At 47.0% G+C, this 26,662-nt stretch overlaps 1 protein-coding gene across 2 annotated transcripts in view; it reads right to left on the bottom strand.

Annotated features, from left to right (window-relative positions):
- Positions 1-26,662, bottom strand: part of LOC147673937 (methyltransferase-like protein 25B) — a 361,337-nt gene that overhangs the window by 319,264 nt on the left and 15,411 nt on the right. For both annotated transcript variants that reach the window (XM_086945027.1, XM_086945026.1), the window contains exons 2-3: positions 3,851-3,980; positions 762-880 (exon numbers count right to left, since the gene is read on the bottom strand). In XM_086945027.1, the coding sequence (XP_086801153.1) occupies positions 762-880; positions 3,851-3,961 (230 nt within the window). In that variant the 5' untranslated portion in view covers positions 3,962-3,980. The remainder of the gene's footprint in view (positions 1-761; positions 881-3,850; positions 3,981-26,662) is intronic.

Raw genomic sequence — 26,662 nt, 5'->3', positions numbered from 1 at the left:
ACTGGCATTATGGTCTTGTTGGTAGAACCCAGGGGACTTTTAGAGTTGAAAAACTAGTAGCACCAGTCCATTATTTTGGGGGTGATCATGCAAAAAGGGGCATTTCCTGGCAGTTTATAAGACTACCCAGAAATAGTACCTTGGGGTGTCAACGAGTAACCCGCACAATACATCAATGACCTTATTATATTTCCCCTTTCATTTCCTGCTGCAGGAATGCTGCTGCTGGGTATATATTGACATTGATGGATGCAGTATTTATTTGGACTGTATTAATACATCATTCAAAGGTTTGCACCTCTGAGTCGGGGATACATTGCAAGTGCCCTGGGTGTTTCCCTGTTCCTTGGTGCGCAAATGTGGATGACTTATTGCACACTTTGCAAATGAGCCGATTGATATTCGATAGAGTGCATCGTCCCTTGGGTCACCATCCAAAACCTGCCAGCCTTTTTTTCTTAAGTACAGTATTCCGAGTAATGCCAGCCCTCCCACTGGAGCTAGAGTGCTGAATCTGTCCATGAAGTGTCTTGATGACCCTTAATTATATTACCCCTGGTGCTAAAGTTTTACTTTGGAAATCTATCTCACTGTTTAGGTTTTTTTCTATAGTATTACATGGCCCCTTGAAAGGGAGAAAATATTATATATAAAAATAATCGAACAAAGCTGACTATGACTATAATATACAAAAAATATATTAACTGATGGGAAAGAGAATACGAGAACAGTGAAACGTGAAAGAGAATCTATGTTCATACCTGTAGTTGGAACGTTCTTTACCCAGCAGCAGAGTTGCTAGCACTGGGGAGGGAAGATCGTGCAGAGCCACTTGCCAGGATGAAGGCAGCGTCTCCCACAAACCATCAGTAAAGAATTCCTTAAAAGAGAGTAAAAGAGAAGATACAGGGATTCCTGTATTAACAGAAAGAACACAAGCAAGATGTAATATTAGTTTACTTATAGGGGGCTGAACACTTTCCTCATTTCCCATTCATGTGAAGATTTTTTAAAAAGTGTTGTGTTCCCCAAAATTACCAGGGTAGATTTCGTAAGCTCCAAAAGGTACCTGCGACCTTTTCAGAGAAAAGGAAACTGGCTGATGTCCCTCACGCCTCCCACTGAGTAAAGCTCATGCAGGGAAAGACTTACACCCCCCCCCACACACACACACACACACACACACACACTCACACACCCCACACACACCCAAGCGCCTTGCCTTGCCCCACTTACTAGGTTTTTTTGTGACATGGTAGTCAGTGGAGCGAGGAGGTGTCTGCTCCTTCTCGACTCTTGTTTCTGTTACAATGAACAGTAAACTTTTGTTAACATTTTATGAAGAGCAAGTGTATTTCTGGTCGGTCTAATAAAGTACATAAAAGGTTGTTTATTTTTTACATTGTGTTTTATTGGGGTTTTATAAACAAAAAAAGAACATATGCAGCTCCAAAGCACTGCAAGTTGTCTCCTGATACAAGCAGCAGCTGATTACAGGCAGTTTAAATTTCAGAAATTTGCATAAAAGACTGCTTATAATTGCTGAACAGCAGATCAGCCGAAAAGCAAGCTGCTACAAAGATTATTAACATCCCAACAGAAAAAATATGACAAATTAGCATACGTAATTTAAAAGATGTAAAGCCACTTTTTTTTAACATACCTGTATTTTAAACCCTGAACTACTGTCATGCACTCCAATGCATTCAATGCACAAACAACACGTCTACTGACATAAAAGCAAGTTTTGTACTTCATATAACAACCCCATAGACTGTTGATAAAAGCTGTGCATCTCACATCACAAGTACTAATGTCTAATGTATTTTATGTAAGGACTTAAATAAAAATCCATTCTGTTGACTGTACTTAAGTTGCCTGAGTGAACCATCCTGAGTCATATCCTGGGGCTCTCACCTGTTGATCAAGGCTCCAAAGCTCGCCATCTTGGGTTGCCCTATATTCATCCATTTATTCAGGTGTTACACTTGCCTAATTTGTACCCCTCCATTTTCTTCTTTTAAACTTTTAAGGTTGGAAATCCACGGGGACCTTATTTAGAAGGAGCCTCAGCTAGTGAACGCAGCTTTTCCAAACACTAAAATGTTACCCGACCTCTCTGTGACCTTTTAAAAGAGAGCATGTCTGCTTTTTTTTAACAATCATTTGTTGGTGACTATTTATTAAATGCGTTTGAACTTCGACAAATCATAATGAATAGACTGCAACTATCTGTAGAGTCACTTAGTTTGATGTCATTAGGGTTACTAGTGCACAATGCCACCATAGCAAACCAAGGGAAAGAGTTCTTTATATTGCAGAGTTTAAAATAACACACATCGCACATGTCTTATCTATACAAATTATGGGAGGTTTAAAGCAATGTGTTATACAATTTTAGGGGCTACTTAGTTCTGTATAGGACGAAGGACGAAGCTGTTTTACCTGAACCTGAGGTCACATTATGTCAGTTCTGTTGTGCAAAGTATTTTGTCCCACTCAATATTATAACAGTAATCAATAAAAGTATGATAGTCCTGCTGACTATATATTATATAATGTTGGTTGGTCCCCATTCAGCTATCCGTTGGTCCCCATTCAGCTATCCGTTGGTCCCCGACGGCTATCCGTTCCGCGAGTTTGTAAAGCACCCCTTAGTCACCTACATCACTTCTGACAATAGCCATTATCTACCCAAAACCAAAATCTCATGAACTGACATATGTACTACTGGAGCACCTGAAAATCACCACTGAAAGCTTCTTATTTTTTTGTGTGAATCATACCATGTTGCTGGGTCACCGGATCCTCTGTGTTTTAAACATACAGGTGACATCATCATTAATAGAAGCACTGACTTTAATTTATCGCAAAGCCTGGAGGTAAATCCATTTGATTACAGACTGCATAAAAAGGCACAAGTGAGTGACATTCCCATACAACTGGTTACATGATGTACGTTTAACTATAGCCTTGTTTACAAGATCTTTGTGTTTAAATTATTAGTTAGCGTACAATAAAAAGGCATTGACAGATTGTTCTCTCAATAATGCTCATAATGTGACTATACAGGGTCTTTTTACCCAGTACATATCACCATGGTGGATCTGAATAAACTTATTGGGTCTAAAACCACCTGCTTTTGGAATTTAACGTCAGCATCAACACTTGGGCAAACAGTATTTTGGTGGCTGTCATCATTTTACGAGGCATTCTTACCTGAGGGCAGGTAGGCATTTAGCGATGAAAACAGCTCTGATTTAGTTTTAGAGTGCTAGATTTTTAACGCAAGCTAAAAGGTTGAGTGCTGCTGTATTATGTTTAAAATCATCTGTTTGAAAAAGGACCAATCAACAATGCATCTATTTTGGCTTTCATACAAGTTCTTTCACCAGAGTGTTTCACGTTACATGTGGTTGCTTTTTTGTGATGTACTCAAGTTTGTGCGAGCTACACGGCAAGGCAAGCTCTGGCGTAATAACATAAGAAGCTCAAGTAAAAAAAACATAAAAAAGAGCAACTTAATAATGGGTATTTAACTGTCCAAATGAGACTAAATATATCTTCAAAAACTGTGCTCTGAGGATATTACTCTGGTTCAGACAGGAAAAGAAATGGCAGTCCTATTTTAGACAAAGAAAGATAATAACTATTGTCATTAACATTGCACATAAGGCTATAAATGGGACGTCCTCTGCACACTAGAGAAATAAATTACATGGTACGATTTCACCATACAGAAAAATTAAAGTACCTCTGGGATTATTTAAATGGCAACGCTTGTAGTGCTACAAGATAAAGCCCCAGATCTGCAGGGGGTGTGTTCGAAAATGCTCTGATATCTACTTACAATAATGTAGGAGTCTGTGATGTAGCCGTAGACAGAGAGAACACGGGTGATGTTCAATGCCAGTAGCTTCTGTTCCTCCGGAGAGAGGGGGTGGGAATAGACATCAGCCATTTTGAAGTATGGCAGTCACCTATAAAAAAAATGATACGCTTATTAAACTGATAATACAAGGCATTCCTCTACTTTTTTACGCCACAGATTTGATAGAGGTTTGGAACTTGTTCTAAAAATTAAACACTTCATATATCATAAATATATATCTCAGCAGCATTTATATCGTCATTTAATACACAAATATTTTATATCAGCTAAAGAATGCGATACTGGTTGCATTTCTAGTGAACATTAGCTATTGATCTAATCGGATAGATATAAGTACAGCAGCATAAATACAAACACAGTTAATGAAAACAATGCATATTAATAAAATATCCTAAAATGCCCGATTACATTTCATTATTTGATCATATGATTGGCAGACTGTATGCAGAATCCAAACACATCAATTTAAATAGCACTAATTTTAAATATGCATTTCCAAAACAAGCTTTGATTTCCTTGCTTGGCCCTCTCCCAAGCTAAGACATATCCATCCTTCTCTTTGTAGCTAGAGTTCAACATGCAAGCACACAATACATATTGTCACTTGCACTGGCTCCTCTAACCCCCAAGCTTGCTTAACTTTAGTGTATTGAAGGGTATTTACATTTGGGGCTTGGCACCATCAGACATGGCTACTCACAATGTGTAAGGATTATCACCATTAAGCCAGGGTAAGCGTTACCAGATTGGGCACTATCACTATTATGCCATGCAAGACCAAAATATGTCATGAATCATCATCATAATGCATGTTAAATGTTATGTTATATTATCACTTGTAGCGTTCACAGCTACTCGAAGGAGTGTCCCGGTGCTTGCCCTGCGGGGTGATTAGACATATCACAGAAGACTATCTAAAAAGTAGGAGGGGGGAGGAGCTACGCGGGCATCCAAGATGGTCGCGTGAGCAGAAAGCTCCCGAGACCCGCGCTGCCCTTATTGATCTATCCTTTTGCTATCCTGGTCACTTTGACGGGCTTTTGAAGTGCTACTCTTGCTGATGCTGCTGTACTTTTTGGGGCCGAGATCGGACTTCGGGGACCATATTTACGTCGTCTCAAACTTTCTGGCCTGGCCCCGGACGGGACCAGGGACTCTGCTGCTTTGGATGGCCGAGCAGTAATGCAACAACAACGGCTGCCTGGCATCTGCTTCACCGATGGTGTGCCACTTTCACTTTCGGTTTCTCGTCCATCCTTGAACTGACTGCCTGGGACCTACTCTATACTCCTGGTGTTGGTGGTTTCACCAGCAGCACGTCTCCATCGCAGCGCCGGCTCAGTGGCCTGTGACAACTTTTTTGCAAAACCAGACTTTCGAGGTCCGGAGGGTCGCTGCCATTCTATCGCACCCGGTAGGTCCCAGTGGGGTGCTGAATCCAACATGGCGATGAAACCCGAGATGGAGAAGCGCAGGAAAGCCACCACTCGTGGGGGATCGGTCCAGACTAATGTGATCGATCACTATACACAGCCGAGAGGTTCCCCCATTGCTACCAGCCGTGGTTTGGAGGACCCAAAGACGGACATGGCGACCTCATCGGAAGTGTCACTTCAAGACCTACTGGCCGCCATTGCAGGGCTCAAGGCGGATATGGGTCAGCAATATGAGGCCATCGTGTCCAAGATAGACATGGTGGCGGTCGATGTTACCCTTATTCGAGCCGATTTAGCCAAGACAAACGAGAGGGTTAAGGCACTGGACCTAAAAGCTTCCAGTCTGGTGACGGACATGGCGGAAGCGCAGTCAGAGATTGGGAATCTGCGATCGTCGCATGACCTGCTAACCAGACGTATGGAGGAGTACGACAACAGGGCCCGACGAAACAACATCCGCCTGGTCGGGGTGCCGGAGGACAGTGGTGCTGCCTCGATCGATTTACTGGTTGAGGAGCTAATTGTTGCTAAACTCGCTCCCGCAGGCCTCAGTAAGTTTTTTGCGGTCGAGCGTGCCTACCGCTTCCCAGGTGGACAGGTTAAGCCGGGGGGACCCCCGAGGCCTATAATTGCTAGGTTGTTTCACTTTCGAGACAGGGACGCCATTCTTCAGGCCGCTCGCAAACACGGCCCGTTGAAGTTCGACAATAACTCTGTCTCGATATACCCTGACTTCACTCCTCAAGTACAGTGGCAACGTTCTGGATTCCTCGGAGTGAAGCGTCGCCTAAGAGATTTGGGACTAAAATATGCGATGCTGTTCCCCACTCGCCTACTGTCAGGCCCAGGGGCGCTTGCGGTCTAGGGCCCGCCCCATTTGGCCTTCGGCCATGTCCCAAACGTTTATGTGGAAAGACTCATGGGTCATGTAGGGGTGCCCGCTTTCCCCACTTCTTTTCGCTTTGGCACTAGAGCCCCTTGCGGCGTGGCTTCGATGGGAGCCCTCGATTAAAGGGATCCGGTGGGCACCGGATCTGGAGGATCGCGTCTCGCTTTACGCCGACGATATCCTTCTCAATTTCACCTCACCCCAGAAGTCTTTGAACGTACTTTTCGACGTTCTTACTTCCTTTGGTAAGAACTCCGGGCTGGTTATCAACTGGACCAAGTCATGTGTCTATGTCATAGCAGGGGTATTGCCTCCGCTGCCCCGCAGATTTCCTATCCAGGTGGTGGAAGATGGTTTTAAATATTTAGGGATCTTTGTTTCCATGGATTCCTCTGTGCGATACGATCGAAATCCCTACGCTCCCCTTCGTCGCCTCAAGCAAGATGTGCGGCGGTGGCGTGAATTGCCCTTGTCCCCATTGGGACGAGCAGCACTTTTTAAAATGATGTCGCTCCCTAGGTTCCTTTATGCCTTGCAGAACTTTTTCGACCCCGTCCCCGCTCGCTATTTCCGTGAGATTGAAGGCCTACAGAGGCAATTGATCTGGGACGGACGTGCCCGTATCGCATTATCTAAACTTACACTCCCCTGGTATGATGGCGGTATTGCTCTGCCTGACATTAAACGATACTACTGGGCCTCACATTTAAGTGCAATCAACCATGTGACATATTCCCCGGAACCCGCTCCCGCTTTTGCCCTGGATAAACTCCTGTTGCCAGGTGGCAACTTCAATAGAGCTTTATACTCGAAGTCACCACTCCGTCTCCTGACTGGTCCTACGAAATGTGCTTTGCGTGCCTGGAAGGATGCTACTAAGGCTACAGGTTGGGGCGGCAGATTGACGCGTATGACCCCGTTGTATGATTCTGAACGACTGGGCAACCTGTGGCGGACGAAAGGGTTTGATAGATGGGATTTGATTGGGATTAGCAAGGTGGAGGATCTCTGGGCCAGGGGAGCAGTGAAATCCTTTGAGGCCCTAAAGGTGGAATATCAATTGGATGATAAGGAGTATTTTCGATACCTTCAGGTGCGGCATGCCTTATCCTCCGCTTTTCCCCCCGGGACTGACATCCCCCAGTCGTCCCCGTTGGAGGATCGTGTTCTTGATGGCCATGTCCCGGACAGTACGATCTCCTTAATATATAAAAAACTTATTAACAACAGGGCTGACCTGCTGGAGAAGCTCCGTGCCTCCTGGGTGGCGGATGGGCTTGAACTGGATGACGAGGACTGGCAAGTGGCTATTTCATCCCCTAAGGAGGTGGCTATTCCGGCTCGGCTTCGTTTTGTGCAACTGAAGATCCTCCACCGTGTCTATGTGACTGGTATGCGTCTGGTACGAATGGGGCTTGCGACGGACGGACTGTGTAGACGTGGCTGTGGTATGGATGGTACCTTTCTTCATGTCTTGTGGGAATGCCCGGTTATCTCAGCCTTCTGGTCTAGGGTCCATGATGTGATGGGGCGTGTTTCTGGGGTCCCCATCCTTCCCGAGGCACGACGCTGTTTGCATTATGTGTGGGAGCCTACGGACTGTACGGTTGCTCAGACCTTCTGGATCACCCTGGGCAACATGGTCGCCAAGAGGGACATAGCTCAGCTCTGGGGCTCCAATAGACCGCCTAGACTCAGTGCCTGGAAAGATAACATGGATTGGTGCATGTTTCGGGAGAAGACGGTGTACGAGGCACGGGGTCGTCCTAGGAAGTGGAATAGGATCTGGGCGCAATGGAACGCATACCGGGGTGACATCTGTACCCCACCACTTGATTATGCCGAGGCCATTCCCTCCTCCCCATAGATTACGTTCCTTTCATTATTTTCCATTCTACACTCCCTTCATCGTTCCCCTCCCGTAGTAGACTTGCTTCCATTCTTGTATACTGTTTCCCGTTTTTCCTCCCCTCCTGTGAACCTTGCTATTGATCTACCATGTGTTTGTTTCTTTGTTTGTTTCACTTCGACACAATCATAAAATTGAACCTTCGATATCCTTTGATTGCTGTTTTATGCACTACATCATAATGAACCGCGAAGCGGCCTCCCCCGCTGTACACTATATTCTACTTTTTGACTGCTTGTCATGGCGGCCGGCCCAAAAGGGTTGTAGGCAGATGCTGTGTAATGTGCATTTGATAAATAAAGGTTTTCAAAAAAAAAAAAAAGTAGGGTCTTCAGTGTCTTTCTGAGAGCCTTAGGGCCACTCAGAGCACGTAGCTCCACTGGGAGCTGATTCCAGGCTACAGCCCCCATCCGTGACAGAGAGCTGCCACCGGTCCTCTGTTTGCGAAACCTGTGGACGCATGCCATTAGCTTGGTAGAAGAATGTAGTTGCCTAGTCGGAGCGTAGAGGCTAAATCTTGCTCTCAGGTAGGCTGGACCATGACTATAGAGGGCTGAGTGAACAATTACCAGGGACTTAAAATGCACCCTATCTTTAACCGGCAACTAGTGGAGGTCACAAAGGTGCTGCCTAACGCTCCCCCTTTTAGGGAGTTTAAGTAATAATCTGGTGGCTGCATTCTGAATCACCTGAAGTGTATTTAGGAGGTAACAAGGCAGAACGGCATAAAGTGCCTTTAGGATACCATAACATGTTTCTGTTCATTTTTTTAATTGTGGTAAGAAGCACAGTTTTTCATCTAATCAAATCCCCAATTCTTTTTTGGACCCCAGTGGGGTGACGGCAGGGCGGAATTGTCAGCCAAAAAGAGCGCCAATACTGCGGGGGACATTTCTGAAAAGGAGGATCACTGTCTTGTCCTCATTACATTTCAATTGGGCTAGCGCTAGCTAATGAAAAACTGCGGTCAGGCAGGTTTTGGCATGGACACAGCTAGTCTCACTTTTATTCCAGGAGAAAAGGAGCTGAGTATCATCAGCGTATGAGATGACTTTGGCTCAGATTTCATCTTCTAGCTGAATGAGGGGAGACACATAGATGTTAAACAACAGGGGGCTCAATACCGAGCCCTGAGGAACCCCGTGGCCAGTTGCTGGCTGGGGGCAGCCGCAAAGGGTGGGGTCCAGGTTTTCTGGGTTCTATCCTCCAGATAGGATTTCATCCAATTCCAGGCTGACCCTTCCATGCCAATTTCCCGAAGGCGGGTCAGCAGCAGGGCATGGAGGACTGTATTGAATAAAGCCGATAGGTCCAAAAGGATCAAGGCTGCCCTACACCCCGAATCTAAGGTTCCACGTATTGCTTCAGAGATTTCAACCAGCGCTGATTCCGTGCTGTCTAAAGATCTGTAGCCTGATTGAGCCAGATGAAGAAGTTCATGCTGGGCCACAAAACCAGATAATTGATTGTTGACCTGCTTTTACAGGACCTTGGCCACTGCTGGAAGAAGGGCGATAGATGGAGGGCAGAGCAGGTTCCAGTAAGGGTTTCTTAAGCAAGGGAATAATCATGGCCTGTTTCCAGGCAGAGGGTATCCTGGGTGGGGATAGGAATACGTTGAGCAAAGTATTATCTACAGGGTTAATTGCCACTGCGCCTGCCAATAGTTTAGTCGGGCAGGGACCAATTTGGGAGTCAGATTTAAGAGTTTTTAAAGCTGCCAGGAAGTCAACCAAGGATACGGCTTCAAAAGCCTCTAGTTTAGTCTGTGGGGTAGGGATCTTCACAGGAGGGGAATCCAACACCGACAACTGGCTATCACAATCACCAAAATTAGATTGGATGGCACGAACCTTATCAATAAAGAGTCTTGAAAGTTCATCGCACCATTCCTGCGACGATGCACGGGCACAAATCTCAGCTTTGGGGGAGAGAAAGCCTTTAACAATTGCAAGAATGTCTTTGGCATTGTTGCCAGAATGGGCAATACGCTCGGCATTGTAGAGGCTTTTAGCTTTGGAAACTGAAGCATATTACATAGTACTGTAGAGGCCGACATTACAGTGTGAGTGCCAGTGTGCCTTGAATTTCCAGTATATGCCAAAATGTATCACCACAGTGCCATGGTCAACATTACAGCAGGGATGGCCATAATTTTGTGGCTGACTGCATGTTAATTAGTAGCCCCGGCTTTAATGGCTAATTAATAGTCACTTCAGTTCAGAACATTCCTGGAAATGTCTCTCACGCGCTGTCAGCTTCAAGCACTTGCTTCTGCATGAAGAGCAACCTTGCATTTTTAAATGATCACTCAAGTCAATGCCCAAGGAGAATTTGGATGGTGAGAGAGAATCCTGGAGTCAACAACACATGCCACTAAGGCTTTCTGTGCTAATGGGCCAAGAGCGTAAGCTGGGCACTTGCACTTTGAAACATACATCAGAGTAGCACACTGACTGTAGCGCAGACTGAATTGCTAACATTTTCAAAGCTACCACAAGTTCCCAAGAGAAACAGCAACATCTTTTCCAGCCAACAGAGTCCAATAAACGACACTGCCAGTTTCCGTATAGCTTATGTTGCTTATTGGCTTTTAATGCAAACAATGGTCCATGTGGAAAGATAAACATACAGTCAAAACACGTTCTGTTCATTAAAACACTCTTTCAAGGCAATACTTTGAATTGTCTACACATAATTCTAAACTTCTGGCAGGAAGCTGTACAGTCAGTTTGCGAGAAGATGACAATCCAGTCGAAAGAGAGCTAAACAAAGCTGTCCAGATAACGTCAAATGTTAAATGGAAATAACATTGAGATCCGAGATACACAGCCTAGTGAAAAATGCTAACAAGCCCTCACAAAAAACAAAAGACTAACCATGCCGGCCTGCTTTCTAAAATCTAAGCATTGGCAACAGGTTTCCATCCTGAGTTTCGGAGAGAAGGTTGGCTAGGCATGTGCACTATTGTGCTACATTTAAGTGTGGGTATGTTTTTTTTTTGGAGTGGTTACGCCGAACTTCAGCCCCTCATCTGCAAATTCTAAAGCTTTCACTGGATTGGCAGGGTTAGCATTATCCTGGATGTGAGCATAGTTGGGGGTAGGCTAGGGTCTGTCATGGTAGGTCGGCAGTCGTTTGTGCCATTGAGGCAGAGGGAAACTTTGTATATGAATGCAAGTGCCATATGCGAACGCAGGTGATCAGTCTTAAATTAGGTTAGCTGCCTATATACATGTACCGCTGAAAGAAGGCAAATTGCATAAATTAGTCACCAATGAAAGCAGGCTTTGTTGAACCAACCTCACAGTGGGATGCACCCAACTGGACCTACAGATTCATGCTTTCAGACTGCGGCATGCTGTGCAATCATTGGTGCATTAAAGCTCCATAGGGATCTCGGTCCATATATAAACAGATTCTGCAACATAGAAAGACTCAACAGGCACCCAAACATGTAACCACATACCTACATTTCAAAGACTCAAGAGCAGTGAATACCAGTGTAACTGCAAGTGGTGGCTTTTTGACTTAACCCATCAGCACCATGTGCCATATAATTTCTTTTACACAAAGAAATTGGATTCTCCACAAATTCCTCCATGCTCTCAACTCCAAGGCTTCATAGTGAAACATGCTTTCAAGCCATTTGTTGAGTGTATGTCCCCTTGTTGCCCCAATGTCCACCTCTTACTCACCATCCAGCTCCTTCCACATCTGCAACACACTCTCACTCAATTCCTAAAATCCACCTCACAGGAAAACTCGTCTCCCCCATGCAACCCTCCCTAACATGGAGCTCTCCCACAAACCCCCTTCCCTGACTCCAGATCTCCAACCGTTCTAAACTGGGATTGTCTTAAATCTAAATCTGTACCTTCCTGTTGCAATGGCATTTCCTCTACCATCCTGCACAATAATCTTGATTTTCTCTTTCTAACTTGATCTCGCTTAATCTCTCCTTTCAACACCATATAAACATCTCTGCTCGCTCTAATTACACCATCTTTGGACATGATTGGCAGGAGAAAACAGGAGCCACCATCATGAATAAGACCAATATATTTCATTCGCTAACAAATGCAATATCCTTCTCCTCCATTACATTGATCTCTTATCAATACAAGCAAGCTGAGACTTGTTGTTAGCAATCACCCCCATCTCGCCAAAAACAACTGCATCTTCTTAATTGAGATCACCAAACTCCTCACCTCGAACCTTCTCCTTCAATGTGTTACCATCCTTTTTGGAGATTTCAACATCAGGTAGAATAAATCTTCTGACACCATAACTTATAAGCTATATTCCTTCCTATAAGCAATTGATCAATTTCAACTCTTTAAGAAACCTACTCATGGCACCAGCTCCATTCTTGACTGTATCATTTTATGGTTTAAATCTCTTTATTGGTTTTCGAATAGTATAAAGAAACAGGACCTCCAGCTCCTGAAGGAGAGTGCAAGTAAGACATCATACAGTCTGCGAGGTAAGTATTACAAAGTAAATGCTAGGAGCAGGTCAACAAGAGGAGACTCCTGGCACGGGGGGGGGGGGGGGGGGGGGGGGACCAAAAAACAAACCTCTCCCTTCCCAAAAAAAACCCTCCTCCCCCCACCCCCTATCCACAATTGCTAAGGGAAAGAAAAGGGAAAAAGGGGAATAGAGCCGAACCTGCCATTTTCATCGTGCTTGCCTGGGTTTACGGCTCGCCGGAATCTGCGTGTCAGCCAACCTCAGAAGCCTCAGGTAGCGGGGGCAAGACAGCTCTGGGAATTCCGCTGTAAGCAGAGTCAAGAAGGGGCGCCACAGTTTGGGAAACTCCTCCCCCCTACCCGCCAATGAGAGGGACAACTTTTCTATCCCCAGAACCCTCCAGAGCCTCTGCAGCCAACCCGAGTGTGGCGGCGCTTGTAAGGAGCGCCAGTGTGCAAGTATGTTCTGAGAGGCCGCCCCCAGGGCAATGGCTATCAGGCGGACTCTCCGGGACTTCAGGGGATACATCAATGGGTTGGGCAAGCCTAGGATTATGTAAGCTGGGAAGCGAGGAAGCTGCGTGTCTAGATGGGAGTCTATTTCATCGAGAATTGTGGTCCAATATGGTTGAATGCGATCGCAGCTCCACAAGAGGTGCTCCAGGGTACCCAACTCCCCACACCCCCTCCAGCAACGGTCGCTAATGTGGGGGTCGACACAATGGAGACGTTCCGGTGTGTAATACCAATAGGTGGGAACCTTAGTCAGGGTTTCTGTGAGGCCTGTATGGTATGCCGAGTGTCGGGCTCTATGATAAATGCCGCTCCATTCTTTATGGGAGAGGGATCTACCCAGTACACCCTCCCACCTCACCCTCCCAGCGTTGTAAGTGTAAGTGTAAGCTGAAAGTAGGTGCTTGTACAGATCGGAAATTAGTTTTTTGTTCGATGAGCGAGAGATCAACCATTTCCCATAGGGGTCAAAAAGCGCTGCGCTCCCGGTCTAATTTGTGGTTGAAGCGCACAGTGTCTAAGTTGTAGATTCTGCCTTTCTCTGGAATGCCATTCTCTGCCCGCAGCTGCGGGAACGATAGGATGCCCCGGAGGTCGAATAGGTGTCCCAAGGATCGACATGGAGAAGGGCGCCAGTCCACGAAAGCCTTAGGGTTCAGTCCCGGCATGAAATCAGGGTTGGCAAAGAGTGGGGTTAGGGGGGAAGGAAAAGACGTTAGCTCACAGGTGATAGCTGTGCGATCCCAAGTCTCTAAAATGGTGCTTGTGATATAGCAAGCATAGAGGTTGGGAGGTCTATGCTTCTTCCTGAGGAAGGGAATCCCCTGCAATGGCAAGCCTGCAACTGCCTGGTCCTGGAACGACCAGTGTTTTTCGGATTCCAAGCGCTGCCACTCCACTAAGTAGTGGAGTTGCACCGCGTTGAAATAGAGCTGCAAATCTAGGACACCAACCCCACCCTGCTCCGGAGGGAGAACAGCCACCGTGTGCCTGAACCGTGGCTTACGTCCCTGCCGAATGAACTGTGGCAGTTCAGACTGGGTTTCCTGGATCCAACCCGCCGGGGGCATAGGGGGAGCGTCTGAAAGAGGTAGAGGATCTGGGGGAGGATCGTCATTTTGACCGCTGCTATCCTTCCCAGCCACGAGAAGGGGTAGTGCTTCGATCTGCCCAGCTCACTACGAATCGAGGTCCGCAGCCGTTCGTAGTTGGCCGCAACAGTGACTGGTATGGTTGGGCCTAGGAGGACATCCAGGTACGGAACTGAGGTGTCAGACCACTGGACAGGGTGCTCCTCCTGCAAATGGGCCAGTGTTGGCTCCGATAAGGAGATAGTGAGGGCGACCGATTTGTCGGTGTTAATCTTGAAGCCCAAGGCCTGCGCGAAGACCTGTAGTTCCACAAACAGTGCTCTCATGGACTGGGCGGGGTCAGAAAGAGACAACAGAATATCATCTGCGTAGAGGCTAATCTTGTGTATGTCCGCTCCAAACTTGATCCCCTTGATGCGGGGGTGGTTCCTAACTCTCCGCGCAAGTTGCTCCATATATAACGCAAAGAGAATGGGAGGGTGAGGACACCCCTGTCGGGTGCCTCTCTCTATGCGGAAGCGGGAGGAGGTCTGCCAATTAACCCGTACTGTGGCTTGGGGCAAGTGGTAGCAATTTAGAATGCGGGTGCACAGGGTATCCCCAAGGCCAAACCCGCGCAGGACTTGCTCTAAATAGGGCCAGTGGATCCTATCAAAGGCCTTCTCCGCATCTATCGCCAGCAACATGCACTTTTTCCACACCCGAGAGGCCACCGCTATGAGGTGTAGAACTCTTTTTATATTGTTGCTCGTTTGGCGCTGGGAGATAAAGCCTGCCTGGTCCGGTTCCACCAATTGGAGCATGTAGGGTCCGAGTCTTGTCGCGAGGATGCTCGTATAGAGCTTAAAATCAATATTTAAGAGGGAGATCGGCCTGTAAGACCTGCAGCTAGTGGTGTCCTTCCCGGGTTTCGGGATGACTGTGATCGAAGCTTCTAGCATTTCCGCCGGAATAGCGCTGGGCAGGGCAAAGGAGTTAAATAGGCCACATAACAGAGGAGCCACCTGGCTACAAAAGGTTTTATAGAAGGCCGCGGAGTACCCATCCGGGCCAGGTGACTTCTCGAGCTTGAGGCGTGAGATAGCAGCGATGACCTCCTCCAGCCCGATATCCCAATCTAGGCTGGCGGCCTGCGCTGGGTTCAGGGATGGGAGCTGCGCGGTTTCCAGGTATTCAAGACTGTGCTGAGCATTAAGGGATTCTCCCGAATAGAGCGAGGCGTAAACGTCGCGGAAGGATTCTGCTATGACGACATCATCAGAGGTGAGGTCGCCTCCTCACAGGCGTGTAGCCTGAACTCCATGCTGTTGTCGTACTTCCCGCAGCTTATGAGCCAAAAGGCACCCACACCTATCCCCTCCTGTATAATAGGAGTGTCAGAGGCGTAGGGCCGCGTATTCAGCTTTGTACTGGTATAAGGCAGCTAGCTGCTTCCGTTCAGTGTAGAGCTGGCGCCAGGCTCTTGCAGCGCCAGTGCGCTGGTGCATCTGTTCCAGCTCCGCAACGCGTTTCGTGAGTTCGGCCCGTTTTTGGGCCTGTTCTTTGTTGATGGCAGAGAAGATCAAGATGAATTCACCTCTTAATACAGCTTTAAGCACCAGCCACTGCGTCGCTAATGACGTGTCCTGATTAGCGTTGACAATGAGAAAGTGTGAGATAGCCGTCTTGATGCGATCTGTAATGGTGTTCTGGTGTAAGACGGAATCGCGAAGCCACCAGTGTCGCTGTGGTATCTGTGAGTGGGGGAGTAGGAAAGAGGCCATGACTGGGGAATGGTCAGACAGCAACGCAGGAAGAATGTCCGCATCGGTAGCTAACAACATCAATGGAGTGGAGCACAGGAAGTAGTCGAGTCTGGCGTACGTCTTGTGCGCTCCCGAATAGTAAGTGAAAGCCCGGCTCTGGGGGTGGAATTGCCCCCACATATCTACTAAACCCAGTGTTTACGAGACGACATGAAGGATGATCTAGCTCAAATAGATCCCCAACCTAGAACATACACGGATTTAATGAATCTTACTTTGCGTCTCGATCACAGATTAGCAGAAAGGAGGGGCGTCCGGGCAGGGGGAGAGGACAGAGAAAGGGATGAGACCCTCATCCTCCTCAACTGATCAGAAAGCTGAGCCTATGGAAATAGGAGCAGTCAGAGCCCCGTTGACCAGAGCCGAGAGAGAGAACCGCAGGACATTGGGGTTATGCATGTATTGCGGCAAGAAAAGCCATTTTGTGAGAGACTACCCCACAAAACCCAAGAAGCCGGGCATGTCTTACTATAACAAGAAAGTGGCAGTTACTACTGTGCCTCCCCCGAGTCCGGATAGTTCACAAACAATGACAGATTCAACCTCAGAACATTCCACTGGGTTGCGAGTCCCGTCCTTGGCAGGTCCGAATGTTACTCCATCCGTTTCACACATCATCATGCAAATGTGTCTCACGGATAACAAGGGAGCTCATGATATAGAAGTTATGGTTGATTCAGGGGCTACCGGGAACTTTATTGATAGCGGGCTGGTGCAAAGTCTAGAATTAAATCGTGTTCCTAGGGGTACTCCTGAAAGAGTCTTGGCTGTCGATGGGAAGCCTTTGAAATCAGGTCCCATAACAGAAGAGGTAGAACTGACCAAAAAGGGGGAAGAAACCATGCATATAGAGAGGATCACCTTGATTATCATTGAAGCACCTCAATACGAAGTGATACTGGGAATGCCATGGCTATGGAAAAATAACCCCAGAATAGACTGGACTCAAAAGACCCTAAATTTTGAGTCAGAACACTGCCTACAAACATGTGTCCACCCTTTAAGCATTCATGTAAGCGCGTTGGCACAGCTATATCAAGTGGCTACCGCTGCTGAAAAAGAGACTACGTTACCCAGAGAATATGCTGAGTTCAGAGAGGTATTCAGTGAGACTAAGGCAGAGTCATTACCCCCTCACAGGGATTACGATTGTCAAATCGATCTGATTCCTGGAGCCATGTTAACTTCCTGTAGGGTATACGCTTTGTCAGAACCTGAGACACAACACTTACAAGAGTACCTTGACCATTATGTGGACATAGGATTTATACGGCCTTCCCGTTCCCCAGCAGCTTCGCCTCTGTTTTTTATTAAAAAGGCTAATGGTGAGTTGAGAACGTGCCTTGATTATAGGGCCTTGAATAAGATCACTGTGCGTAATCGTTACCCTCTTCCACTCATCCCTGTCTTGTTGGACCAGGTGAGAGAAGCAGTCATTTACACTCGACTAGATCTGCGAGGCGCTTATCACCTGGTCCAGATACGAGAAGGTGATGAGTGGAAGACGGCTTTCAAAACGCGATACGGCCTTTATGAATACCTAGTGATGCCGTTTGGGCTTTGTAATGCCCCTGCGGCTTTCCAGTTCTTCCAGAACGATGTGTTGAAGAGTTATGTTGACAAGTTTGTGGTCGTCTATATCAATGACATATTGATATACTCCCAAAACACAGAAAGTCACAGTGGTCAGGTCAAACAGGTGTTGCAGAAATTGAAAGAGAATGGTTTGTTTTGCAAGCTGAGTAAATGCGAGTTTCATGTGCAACAAGTGGAGTTTCTGGGTGTGATTCTGAGCCCCTCTGGGTTATGCATGGCAGAAAGGAAAGTTATGGCGGTACAAGAATGGCCCACCCCAAAGCATGTAAGAGATGTCCAATGCTGTCTGGGGTTTTCGAACTATTATAGGAGATTCATTGCCCATTTCTCTCAACTAGTCTCCCCCTTAACACGGTTGTTAAGAAAGGGGCTTCCTTTCTGTTGGACTCAAGAAGCCATGAGCGCTTTCGAAATTCTAAAAAAGGCCTTCACAACAGCACCCATCCTTCAACATCCGCAAATAGAGGTGCTTTTCGTGGTGGAAGCGGATGCTTCCGATATCGCTGTTGGAGCGGTGTTATCCCAGCGTGATCGCTTTTCAGGACAGTTGCATCCAGTAGCTTTTCTATCTAAAAAAATTGAGTCCAGCCGAACTGAATTATACAGTGGCTGAAAAGGAGTTGTTGGCCATCAAGAAAGCTATTGAGGGAACTACGATCCCGGAGTCCTCCCCCCTTGAGGATAGAGTGCTAGACGGGCACGTCCCCGACAGCACCATCTCTCTTATTTACAAAAAACTGATTAACGGCCGCTCGTACCTTCTTGTACAACTTCGGGGTGCCTGGACCAGCGATGGGCTGGAATTGGACGATGAAGACTGGCAGGCGGCGATATCCTCCCCCAAAGAGGTCGCGATTCCGGCACGTCTCAGACTGGTGCAACTTAAGATACTGCACCGCGTTTATGTCACGGGTCCAAGATTGGTGCACATGGGTTACTCTGTGGATGGGTTGTGTAGGCGTGTCTGTGGTATGCTGGCTACATTCCTTCACATTCTGTGTGGATGTCCGGAAGTGGTGGTTTTCTGGCATCGAGTGCATGCGGTGATGGGTGAGGTGACGGGTGTTGAGTTACTGCCTGAGGCCAGACGTTGCCTATTGAATGTTTGGGAGCCGAATGACTGCACTGTTGCTCAGACTCAATGGGTCACACTAGGTAACATGGTCGCGAAACGAGACATAGCCCAATTGTGGGGTTCTCAGAGGCCACCATCACTCTCAACTTGGAAAGAAAACATGGACTGGTCCATGTTTAGGGAAAAAACGGTGTATGTCTCCCGTGGCAGGCCCAAGAAATGGGGTAGAATCTGGGGTCAATGGAATTCGTACCGTGGAGAGATTTGCGCCCCCCCTTTCACTGACGCTCCTGATCCGCTTCACCTCCCTTGACTGTGCGTTTCAGAGTCTTAGCTTCCCAATGTCTGTGTTGTATCGTTTTGCCCTTGGCCCCCCCCCCTCCTCTCCTAGGATCTGTCCTTTTTCATAGTGTTGCACATCCATCACTCGTCTCCCCCTGCCGTATGGGACAGCCAATCCAAAGCACAGTACTGGCTCGATCTTTTTTGTGTTCAGTTTTTGTTATTATTTATAAAATATAAAATGTAAAACCTTTCACTCATCCTCTTTATGCCACATGCTTCTCACATTATCGTGACTTTTCGCTGCCGGGCCCTCGGGTTGTCGGCTGATGAGCTGTGTATTATTGTGCTATTACTGATTTGTGTAACTGACCAGCCTCTGTGGTTGTAGGTCTGTAACTGTATCTTCTGTTTTTACAAAATAAAGGTTTTAAAAAAAAAAAAAGAAAGCTTTTGAGGAATGGCGGCATTATTTATGGGGGGCCAAACATCCAGTCACTATCTACACGGACCACCGTAATTTACAATACATGAAGACAGCTCGACATCTCACACAACGTCAAATGCGATGGATGCTTTTCTTCGCAGAATTCGACTTTGTAGTGACATTCCGACCAGGGTCCGACAACAGAAAAGCTGACGCTCTATCCAGACAGGAGGATGTACTGAAGACAAAGACATCAGCTCCCGAAGCCATCATATCACCTGAGGAGGTGCTGTGCTCCCTCACCATGGAGAACTTTCTACACGAGGTCAAGAATCAGAAAAACTTAGAAGGGTGGAAGCAATGGGTCAGCTACAGTGCATCAAGAACTCTCAAACATGGACTGCTCTTCTGTGAAAATAAGCTGTACCTACCCTCAGTAGAGACAAGATTGAAGGCGTTTAACTGGTGTCACGACTCAATGCTGGCTGGACACTCTGGAGGCAAAAAGACCCTGCAGCTCATTCAGAGACAGTTCTGGTGGGAAAGCATGAAAAACGACATCGATCGTTGGATTCAACAGTGTGATATATGTGCTCAAGCTAAAGGAGAGACATGTAAAACCATGCCTACCCCTACGCAACCATGGCACACGATTAGTTTGGACTTTGTGGTAGGCCTGCCTAAAGACCAAGGTTGCAAAGCCATCATGGTGGTAGTAGACAGCCTCACAAAGATGGGACATTTCCTCCCCTGTAAGAACCTACCCACGGCTGGTCAGACTGCTCAGTTATTGTTGTCCCAGGTGGTGAGGCTGCATGGGCTTCCCAGAGTTATTGTCTCCGATCGTGGTCCACAATTCATAGCCAGATTCTGGAAGATCTGGTGCAAAGCACTCCGGATTGAAGCGGCCACCTCGACGAGTTTTCATTCACAAACAGACGACCAGACGGAAAGGCTGAATCAGACTCTTAAGACCTATCTCCGATGCTATGCGAAAGAAGCTGGCGACTCATGGGTGGACCTGTTGTGGTTAGCGGAGTTGTCATACAACAATTCTTGGCACAGTTCTATCAAGGAATCCCCGTTCCGGGCCAATCATGGTTTCCATGCTAAAGTCCTTCCACTCACAGTACCCTGTGATATCACGGATCAACCCACGGTGGCAGTTCTGATCAAACGCTTGCAGGCCCTGCATGTTCAACTTCGTCACAATCTGGACGTCGCAAAGATGAAGTACAAGAAGTGGGCTGATCGATCACGGCAGGATGGTCCTATCTACGGGGCTGGGGATCGAGTGTGGTTGTCCACCAAGAACATTCGCTCCCGTTACCGCAGTGTTTTCCATCCTCGGTTCATCGGTCCCTTCTCTGTGGTGCGCCCGGTGGGCTCCGTGGCATACAAACTGAAGTTACCGGCCTCTATGCGACTGCACCCGGTGTTCCATTGTAGTCTATTGAAGCCTGCTGTGGGGGCGACTAGACGGGCGGTGCCCCAGGTGCTTCGGGATGGGCAGCTGGAGGTGCGGAAGGTGCGGAAGGTGTTGGATTCCAAATACAGGAGGGGCAGGCTTTGGTATCTTGTCGCCTGGAAGGGCTATGGTCTGGAGGATGATTCGTGGGAACCCTCTACGAATGTCCATGCTCCTCGGGCGGTGAGAGCATTCCATTCCCGCTGTCCTGGTAAGCCTGGGTCTAGGAGGCGCTTGGGAGGAGGGAATACTGTCAGGCGCTGACTTGGACCGACAGTATTCAGAGCGCCTACCTGGTTTTGGTAGCAGCGCTCGGGACTACATCTCCCAGAATGCCTGTAGGGGAGGAGCATTGTCTATGTTAGTCAGCAACGCCAGGGCGGTGGTGCGCGTAATCTGCCATAGTTCCAGTTCTCCTTGTCCCGGGTCTCACGCGGGTTGCGTGGAGGCCCCCTCTCTTGAATCAGCTGGCTGTGACCTTCGCTGGAGATTCAGAACGCGCTGTCTCAGCGCGTGTCCTTCAGAAGAAACTCTTCCTTCGGTTTCTGCACTGAGCTTTACAAAAGACTAGAAAAGGGGAAGGTTTGTTTGTTTATTTTTCTTACGGATTCTTCTCATTCTGAATTGGTTATTGACTTCGCGCTGAAGGAAGCGCTTATCAAGACTACAATTCTGTTCGGGGATCGCGTTGACGTAAACGCGCCCCGAGCTCGCTCATTGTTTGTTTATTCGGTGCCACTCAATTCCGCGCTATCGGAAGCGCTTGTATTTCAAGGGACCCCAGACTTTGAGATCCTTCATTCGGTGGCAGTGATCAGATGGTGTTCTAATCTTGTGGATCAATTGGAACTGTTTCTTGTTGCCTTGCGCTGAAGAAAGCGCCTAAGTACTATTTGGTTTTTTCCTTTCACTGAGGACTGTATTGATCAGTACATTTGGACCCTGAGTTTCTTATTTTGTTTCCATGTCTCTGGTTGGAGAGTTTGCTCGTCATTAGAGCCTCTTCTTTCCTGGGGTTTGTTTTTTCATCCAATGTTGGAGAGGAAGGAGGCCCCTTTCTTTTGAGCTGTGTTCTGTTTACTCTTGGATGAATGTTTGTAGGGTATGTATGTTTATATATCTTTTCCCCGTTTTTTAGAAAGAGTATGAATGTCAAGTGATATATGTAATGCTGTGGTTTGTCATTGTAGGAAGGCTTTGAAGTCAGAAGCTGAATTCTCACATGATTTATGTAAAGACACAGAATCCCTCGTCCAGTGGACAGGTATTAGCAAGCTCTAGTGAGAATTTATGAAAGTAGTAAGTTTAACAGGATTTGTATTAAAACTGTCTTCTTTTGTTTCAGGTCTCCCACTTCCGAGGGTCCTTCCCTCATACATTTTTTTCCCTCGCCTGACTACCTTACTACTCTGTGCTACTACTACACAGAGTTGGGGGAGTCTGGAGGTGGACCCCTTTTTGGCATCACATGTAATCAGAGGAGTGGCCTTGACGCTGACACAGAGTGGCCTAGAGTGAAGTGACGCAAACTATTGTAAAGCAGAGTTGCATAAAGTAGAGTGGTGTAGAGTTGCGTAGAGTGGTATGGAGTAGTAGAGTGTCATAGAATGGAGTGGCGTAGATTGGAGTACAGTGTTGTGGTGAGAAATAGAGTGGAGTGCCGTATAATGGAGAAGAGAGGCCTAGAGTGGTTTAAAGTGGAGTGCCATTGAGTGGAGTAGTGTTGTAAAGTTAAGGATCACAGAAAGGAGTAGAGTAGAGTGGTACAGTGTTGAGTAAAGTGTCGTACAGTGGTACAGTGGGGAGTAGAGCAGCTTGACTGGAGTGTCATAGAGTAGCGAAAAAAGGATTAGTATAGAGTGTCTTAGATTGGAGGAGAGTAGAGTAAAGGGGCATAGAGTGGAGTATCCTATAGGTGAGTATCATAGAGTGGAGTGTTTCTTGTAGAGTGGAGTGTCATAGTGGAGTGGAGTGGAGTAGAGTACGTAGAGTGGTATACAGTGGAGCAGAGTGGTGCACAGTGGCGTAGAGTGTTGTGGAGTGTCACAGAGTGTTGTGCTGTAGAGTGGCACAGAGTGGAGTCACGTAATTGGAGGGGAGTGGAGTAAAGTGTCATAAAGTGGAATAGAGAGGACTGTCACAGAGTGGAAGGGTGTAGAGTGTCACAGAGTGAAGTATAGTAGAGCGGAGAATAGTAGTGTAGAGGGTTGTAGAACGGAGGGGGTTTAAGTGGAGGGCAGAGAGTGGAGGAAAGTGTCGTAGAGTGGAGTGGCATTGCGTAGAGTGGAGTGGAGTGGAGTAAAGTGTGGAGTGGCATAGACTGGAGTAGAGTGGTGCAGTCCTGTAGAGTGACCTAGATTTATATGACATAGGGTGTCTTAGAGTGAAATGGTGTAGAGTGGACTGTCATAAAGTGGAGGGTCGCAGAGAGGAGTGGCCTAGAGTGAAGTTGCATAGAGTGTCATAAAGTAGAATGCCGTAAGGTGGAATGGCTTACACTGGTATGAAGTAGAGTGTCAGACTGGAGTGCTGTAGAGTGGAGTAGAGTTTCATAGAGTGGAGTGGAATAGAGTGGAGTGGTGTATAGTGGAGTAGAGTGGCATAGAGTGGAGTAGTGTTGTAGAGTGGAGTGAAGTATAGTAGAGTGTCGTCAAGTGACGTAGAGTGGAATAAAATAGTGTGGCGCAGACTGGATTGGCATAGAGGAGAGTGGAGAGGAGCAGATTGGTGTAGAGTGGAGTGTCATAGTAGAGTTGGGCAGAGTGGGGAGGTGTAGAGTGGCATAGAATGGAGTAGAGCAGAGGAGTGTAAAGTGAAGCATGCATGGTGTGGTACTGCACTGCCACTACAAACGTTTTGAACTGAAATGACCATTACATTTGCACATACAGTTTTACTGATAAAACTATGCAGTGTACAAAAGATAATGTGTGGAAAGGCTATTTCCAAGTGTTTTGATTTGTTTAGATCGTATTCAAATATTTGTTTCCAGCACACTCGAGAATTACAAAAACAAATCCAGTTTGTGCTTTCCTAAATCTAATATATTCTGAAATATTTGCAAAGTTCATTGCAGACATTTCATTGTTGTTGTGTGATAGAATATAGTCTTTAGTAAGTAAGTAAAATAAAGTTGTTGAGCGAACAGTACCCAAAGGTGTCACTGCACTAGCAAACCCACATGCTGCAAAAGAGGCAGGGGAACCAAATGAAAGAGATAAGAAAACCCTATACTGAATCAAAGGGGAAAAAAGCTACTCCCTTTCACATCCCATAAAAAGTCAGATAAAGCCTCTCGCTTTGAAGTCAGAGAAAGAAAAGTAAACATCAAGCTCCCGTGGGAAGACAGAGCCTGGCATTAGATCTCTGTTTTGGAATGGAAAGCAAATGTGACAAGATAAGAACAAAATTTAAAGGTCTGCTTACAGAAAGTGAGCCCTGTGGAAAAATAAAGTAAACAAGCATTTGCAATGCAATAGGTCTCGCATTAGGAAAGTTTGAGCTATTGGTCTTGTAAATGACACATTTTTTATTTATGTGTTGGTTTTGAAAATAGCGAAATTATTAGCTTTGTCATTTAAAAATGCCAATACTTTTAACTTTTGCAAATGTGACACCTATATCAGTTAGCTTAAACTTTTGTAAATAACTTTTGTGAAGATTATATTCAGTGTATTTTTTGTGACGAAAATCCAAGAACAGAAGTGAAATATTAACATCTTTTTGTGACATTTGTAATAAAGCTTGAAACATTGAGAAAACATATTTGAACCATTTGTTGTTGAATGGCTGCCCCTGAGTGATGCTGTGGTGACTCTGAGTGATGCTGCAGTGGTGCGATAGATAGATAGAGTGAGGGCAATAGATAGATAAATAGAGTGAGGGCAATAGATAGATAGATAAATAAAGTGAGGGCCATAGATAAATAGAGTGATGGCGATAGAAAGAAAGACAGAGTGAGGGCGATCGATAGATAGAATGATGGCGATAGAGTGAGTGCGATAGACAGAGTGAGGGCGATAGAAAGATATATAGAGTGAGGGCGATAGATAGATAGAGTGAGGGAGATAGATAGACAGACAGATAGATAGAGTGAGGGCGATAGATAGATAGAGTGAGGGCGATAGAGTGGTAGAGTGAGGGTGGTAGAGTGGTAGAGTGAGGGTGGTAGAGTGAGGGCGGTAGAGTGGTAGAGTGAGGGCGGTAGAGTGAGGGCGTGAGGGCGGTAGAGTGGTAGAGTGAGGGCGGTAGAGTGGTAGAGTGAGGGTGGTAGAGTGGTAGAGTGAGGGTGGTAGAGTGAGGGCGGTAGAGCGGTAGAGTGAGGGCGGTAGAGCGGTAGAGTGAGGGCGGTAGAGTGGTAGAGTGAGGGCGGTTGAGTGGTAGAGTGACGGCGGTAGAGTGAGGGCGGTAGAGTTAGGGCAGTAGAGTGGTAGAGTGAGGGCGGTAGAGTGGTAGGAAGAGGGCGGGAGAGTGAGGGTGTGAGGGCGGTAGAGTGGGGGCGGTAGAGTGAGGGCAGTAGAGTGGTAGAGTGAGGGCGGTAGAGTGAGGGCGGTAGAGTGGTAGAGTGAGGGCGGTAGAGTGAGGGCGGTAGAGTGGTAGAGTGAGGGCGGTAAGAGTGGTAGAGTGAGGGCGGTAGAGTGTGGCGGGAGAGTGGTAGAGTGAGGGCGGTAGAGTGAGGGCGAGAGGGCGGTAGAGTGAGGGCGGTAGAGTGAGGGTGGTAGAATGAAGGTGGTAGAGTTAGGGCAGTCGAGTGGTAGAGTGAGGGCGGTAGAGTGAGGGCAGTAGAGTGGTAGAGTGAGGGTGGTAGAGTGGTAGAGTGAGGGTGGTAGAGTGAGGGCATGAGGGCGGTAGAGTGGTAGAGGGAGGGCGGTAGAGTGAGGGCGGTAGAATGGTAGAGTGAGGGCAGCAGAGTCCTAGAGTGAGGTCAGTAGAGTGGTAGAGTGAGGGCGGTAGAGTGGTAGAGAGAGGGCAGTAGAGTGGTAGAGTGGGGGTGGTAGAGTGAGGGCGGTAGAGTGGTAGAGAGAGGGCGGTAGAATGGTAGAGTGAGGGCGGTAGAGTGGTAGAGTGAGGGCGGTAGAGTGGTAGAGTGAGGGCGGTAGAGTGGTAGAGTGAGGGCGGTAGAGTGAGGGCAGTAGAGTGGTAGAGTGAGGGCGGTAGAGTGGTAGAGTGAAGGCGGTAGAGTGGTAGAGTGAGGGCGGTAGAGTGGTAGAGTGAGGGCGGTAGAGTGAGGGCATGAGGGCAGTAGAGTGAGGGCGGTAGAGTGGTAGATAGATAAATAGAGTGAGGGTGATAGATAGATAAATAGAGTGAGGGTGATAGATAGATAGATAAATAGAGTGACAGCGATAGAAAGATAGATAGAGAGTGCGATAGACAGATAGAGTGAGGGCGATACATAGACTGATAGATAGAGTGTGGGCAATTGATAGATAGAGTGAGGGAGATAGATAGATAGATAGATAGATAGATAGATAGATAGATAGATAGATAGATAGATAGATAGATAGATAGATAGATAGAGTGAGGGCGATAGAGTGGTAGAGTGAAGATGGTAGAGTGGTATAGTGAAGGGGGTAGAGTGAGGGCGGTAGAGTGGTAGAGTGAGTGCGATAGACAGATAGAGTGAGGGCGATAGATAGACAGATAGATAGAGTGAGGGCGATAGATAGATAGAGTGAGGGAGATAGATAGACAGAGTGAGGGCTATAGATAGATAGAGTAAGGGCGATAGATAGATAGAGTGAGGGCGATAGAGTGGTAGAGTGAGGGTGGTAGAGTGGTAGAGTGAGGGTGGTAGAGTGAGGGCA

Source organism: Lissotriton vulgaris, chromosome 12, assembly GCF_964263255.1.
Source record: "Lissotriton vulgaris chromosome 12, aLisVul1.2, whole genome shotgun sequence".
NCBI lineage: Eukaryota > Metazoa > Chordata > Amphibia > Caudata > Salamandridae > Lissotriton > Lissotriton vulgaris.
This window is presented reverse-complemented; position numbering and strand designations above follow the sequence as displayed.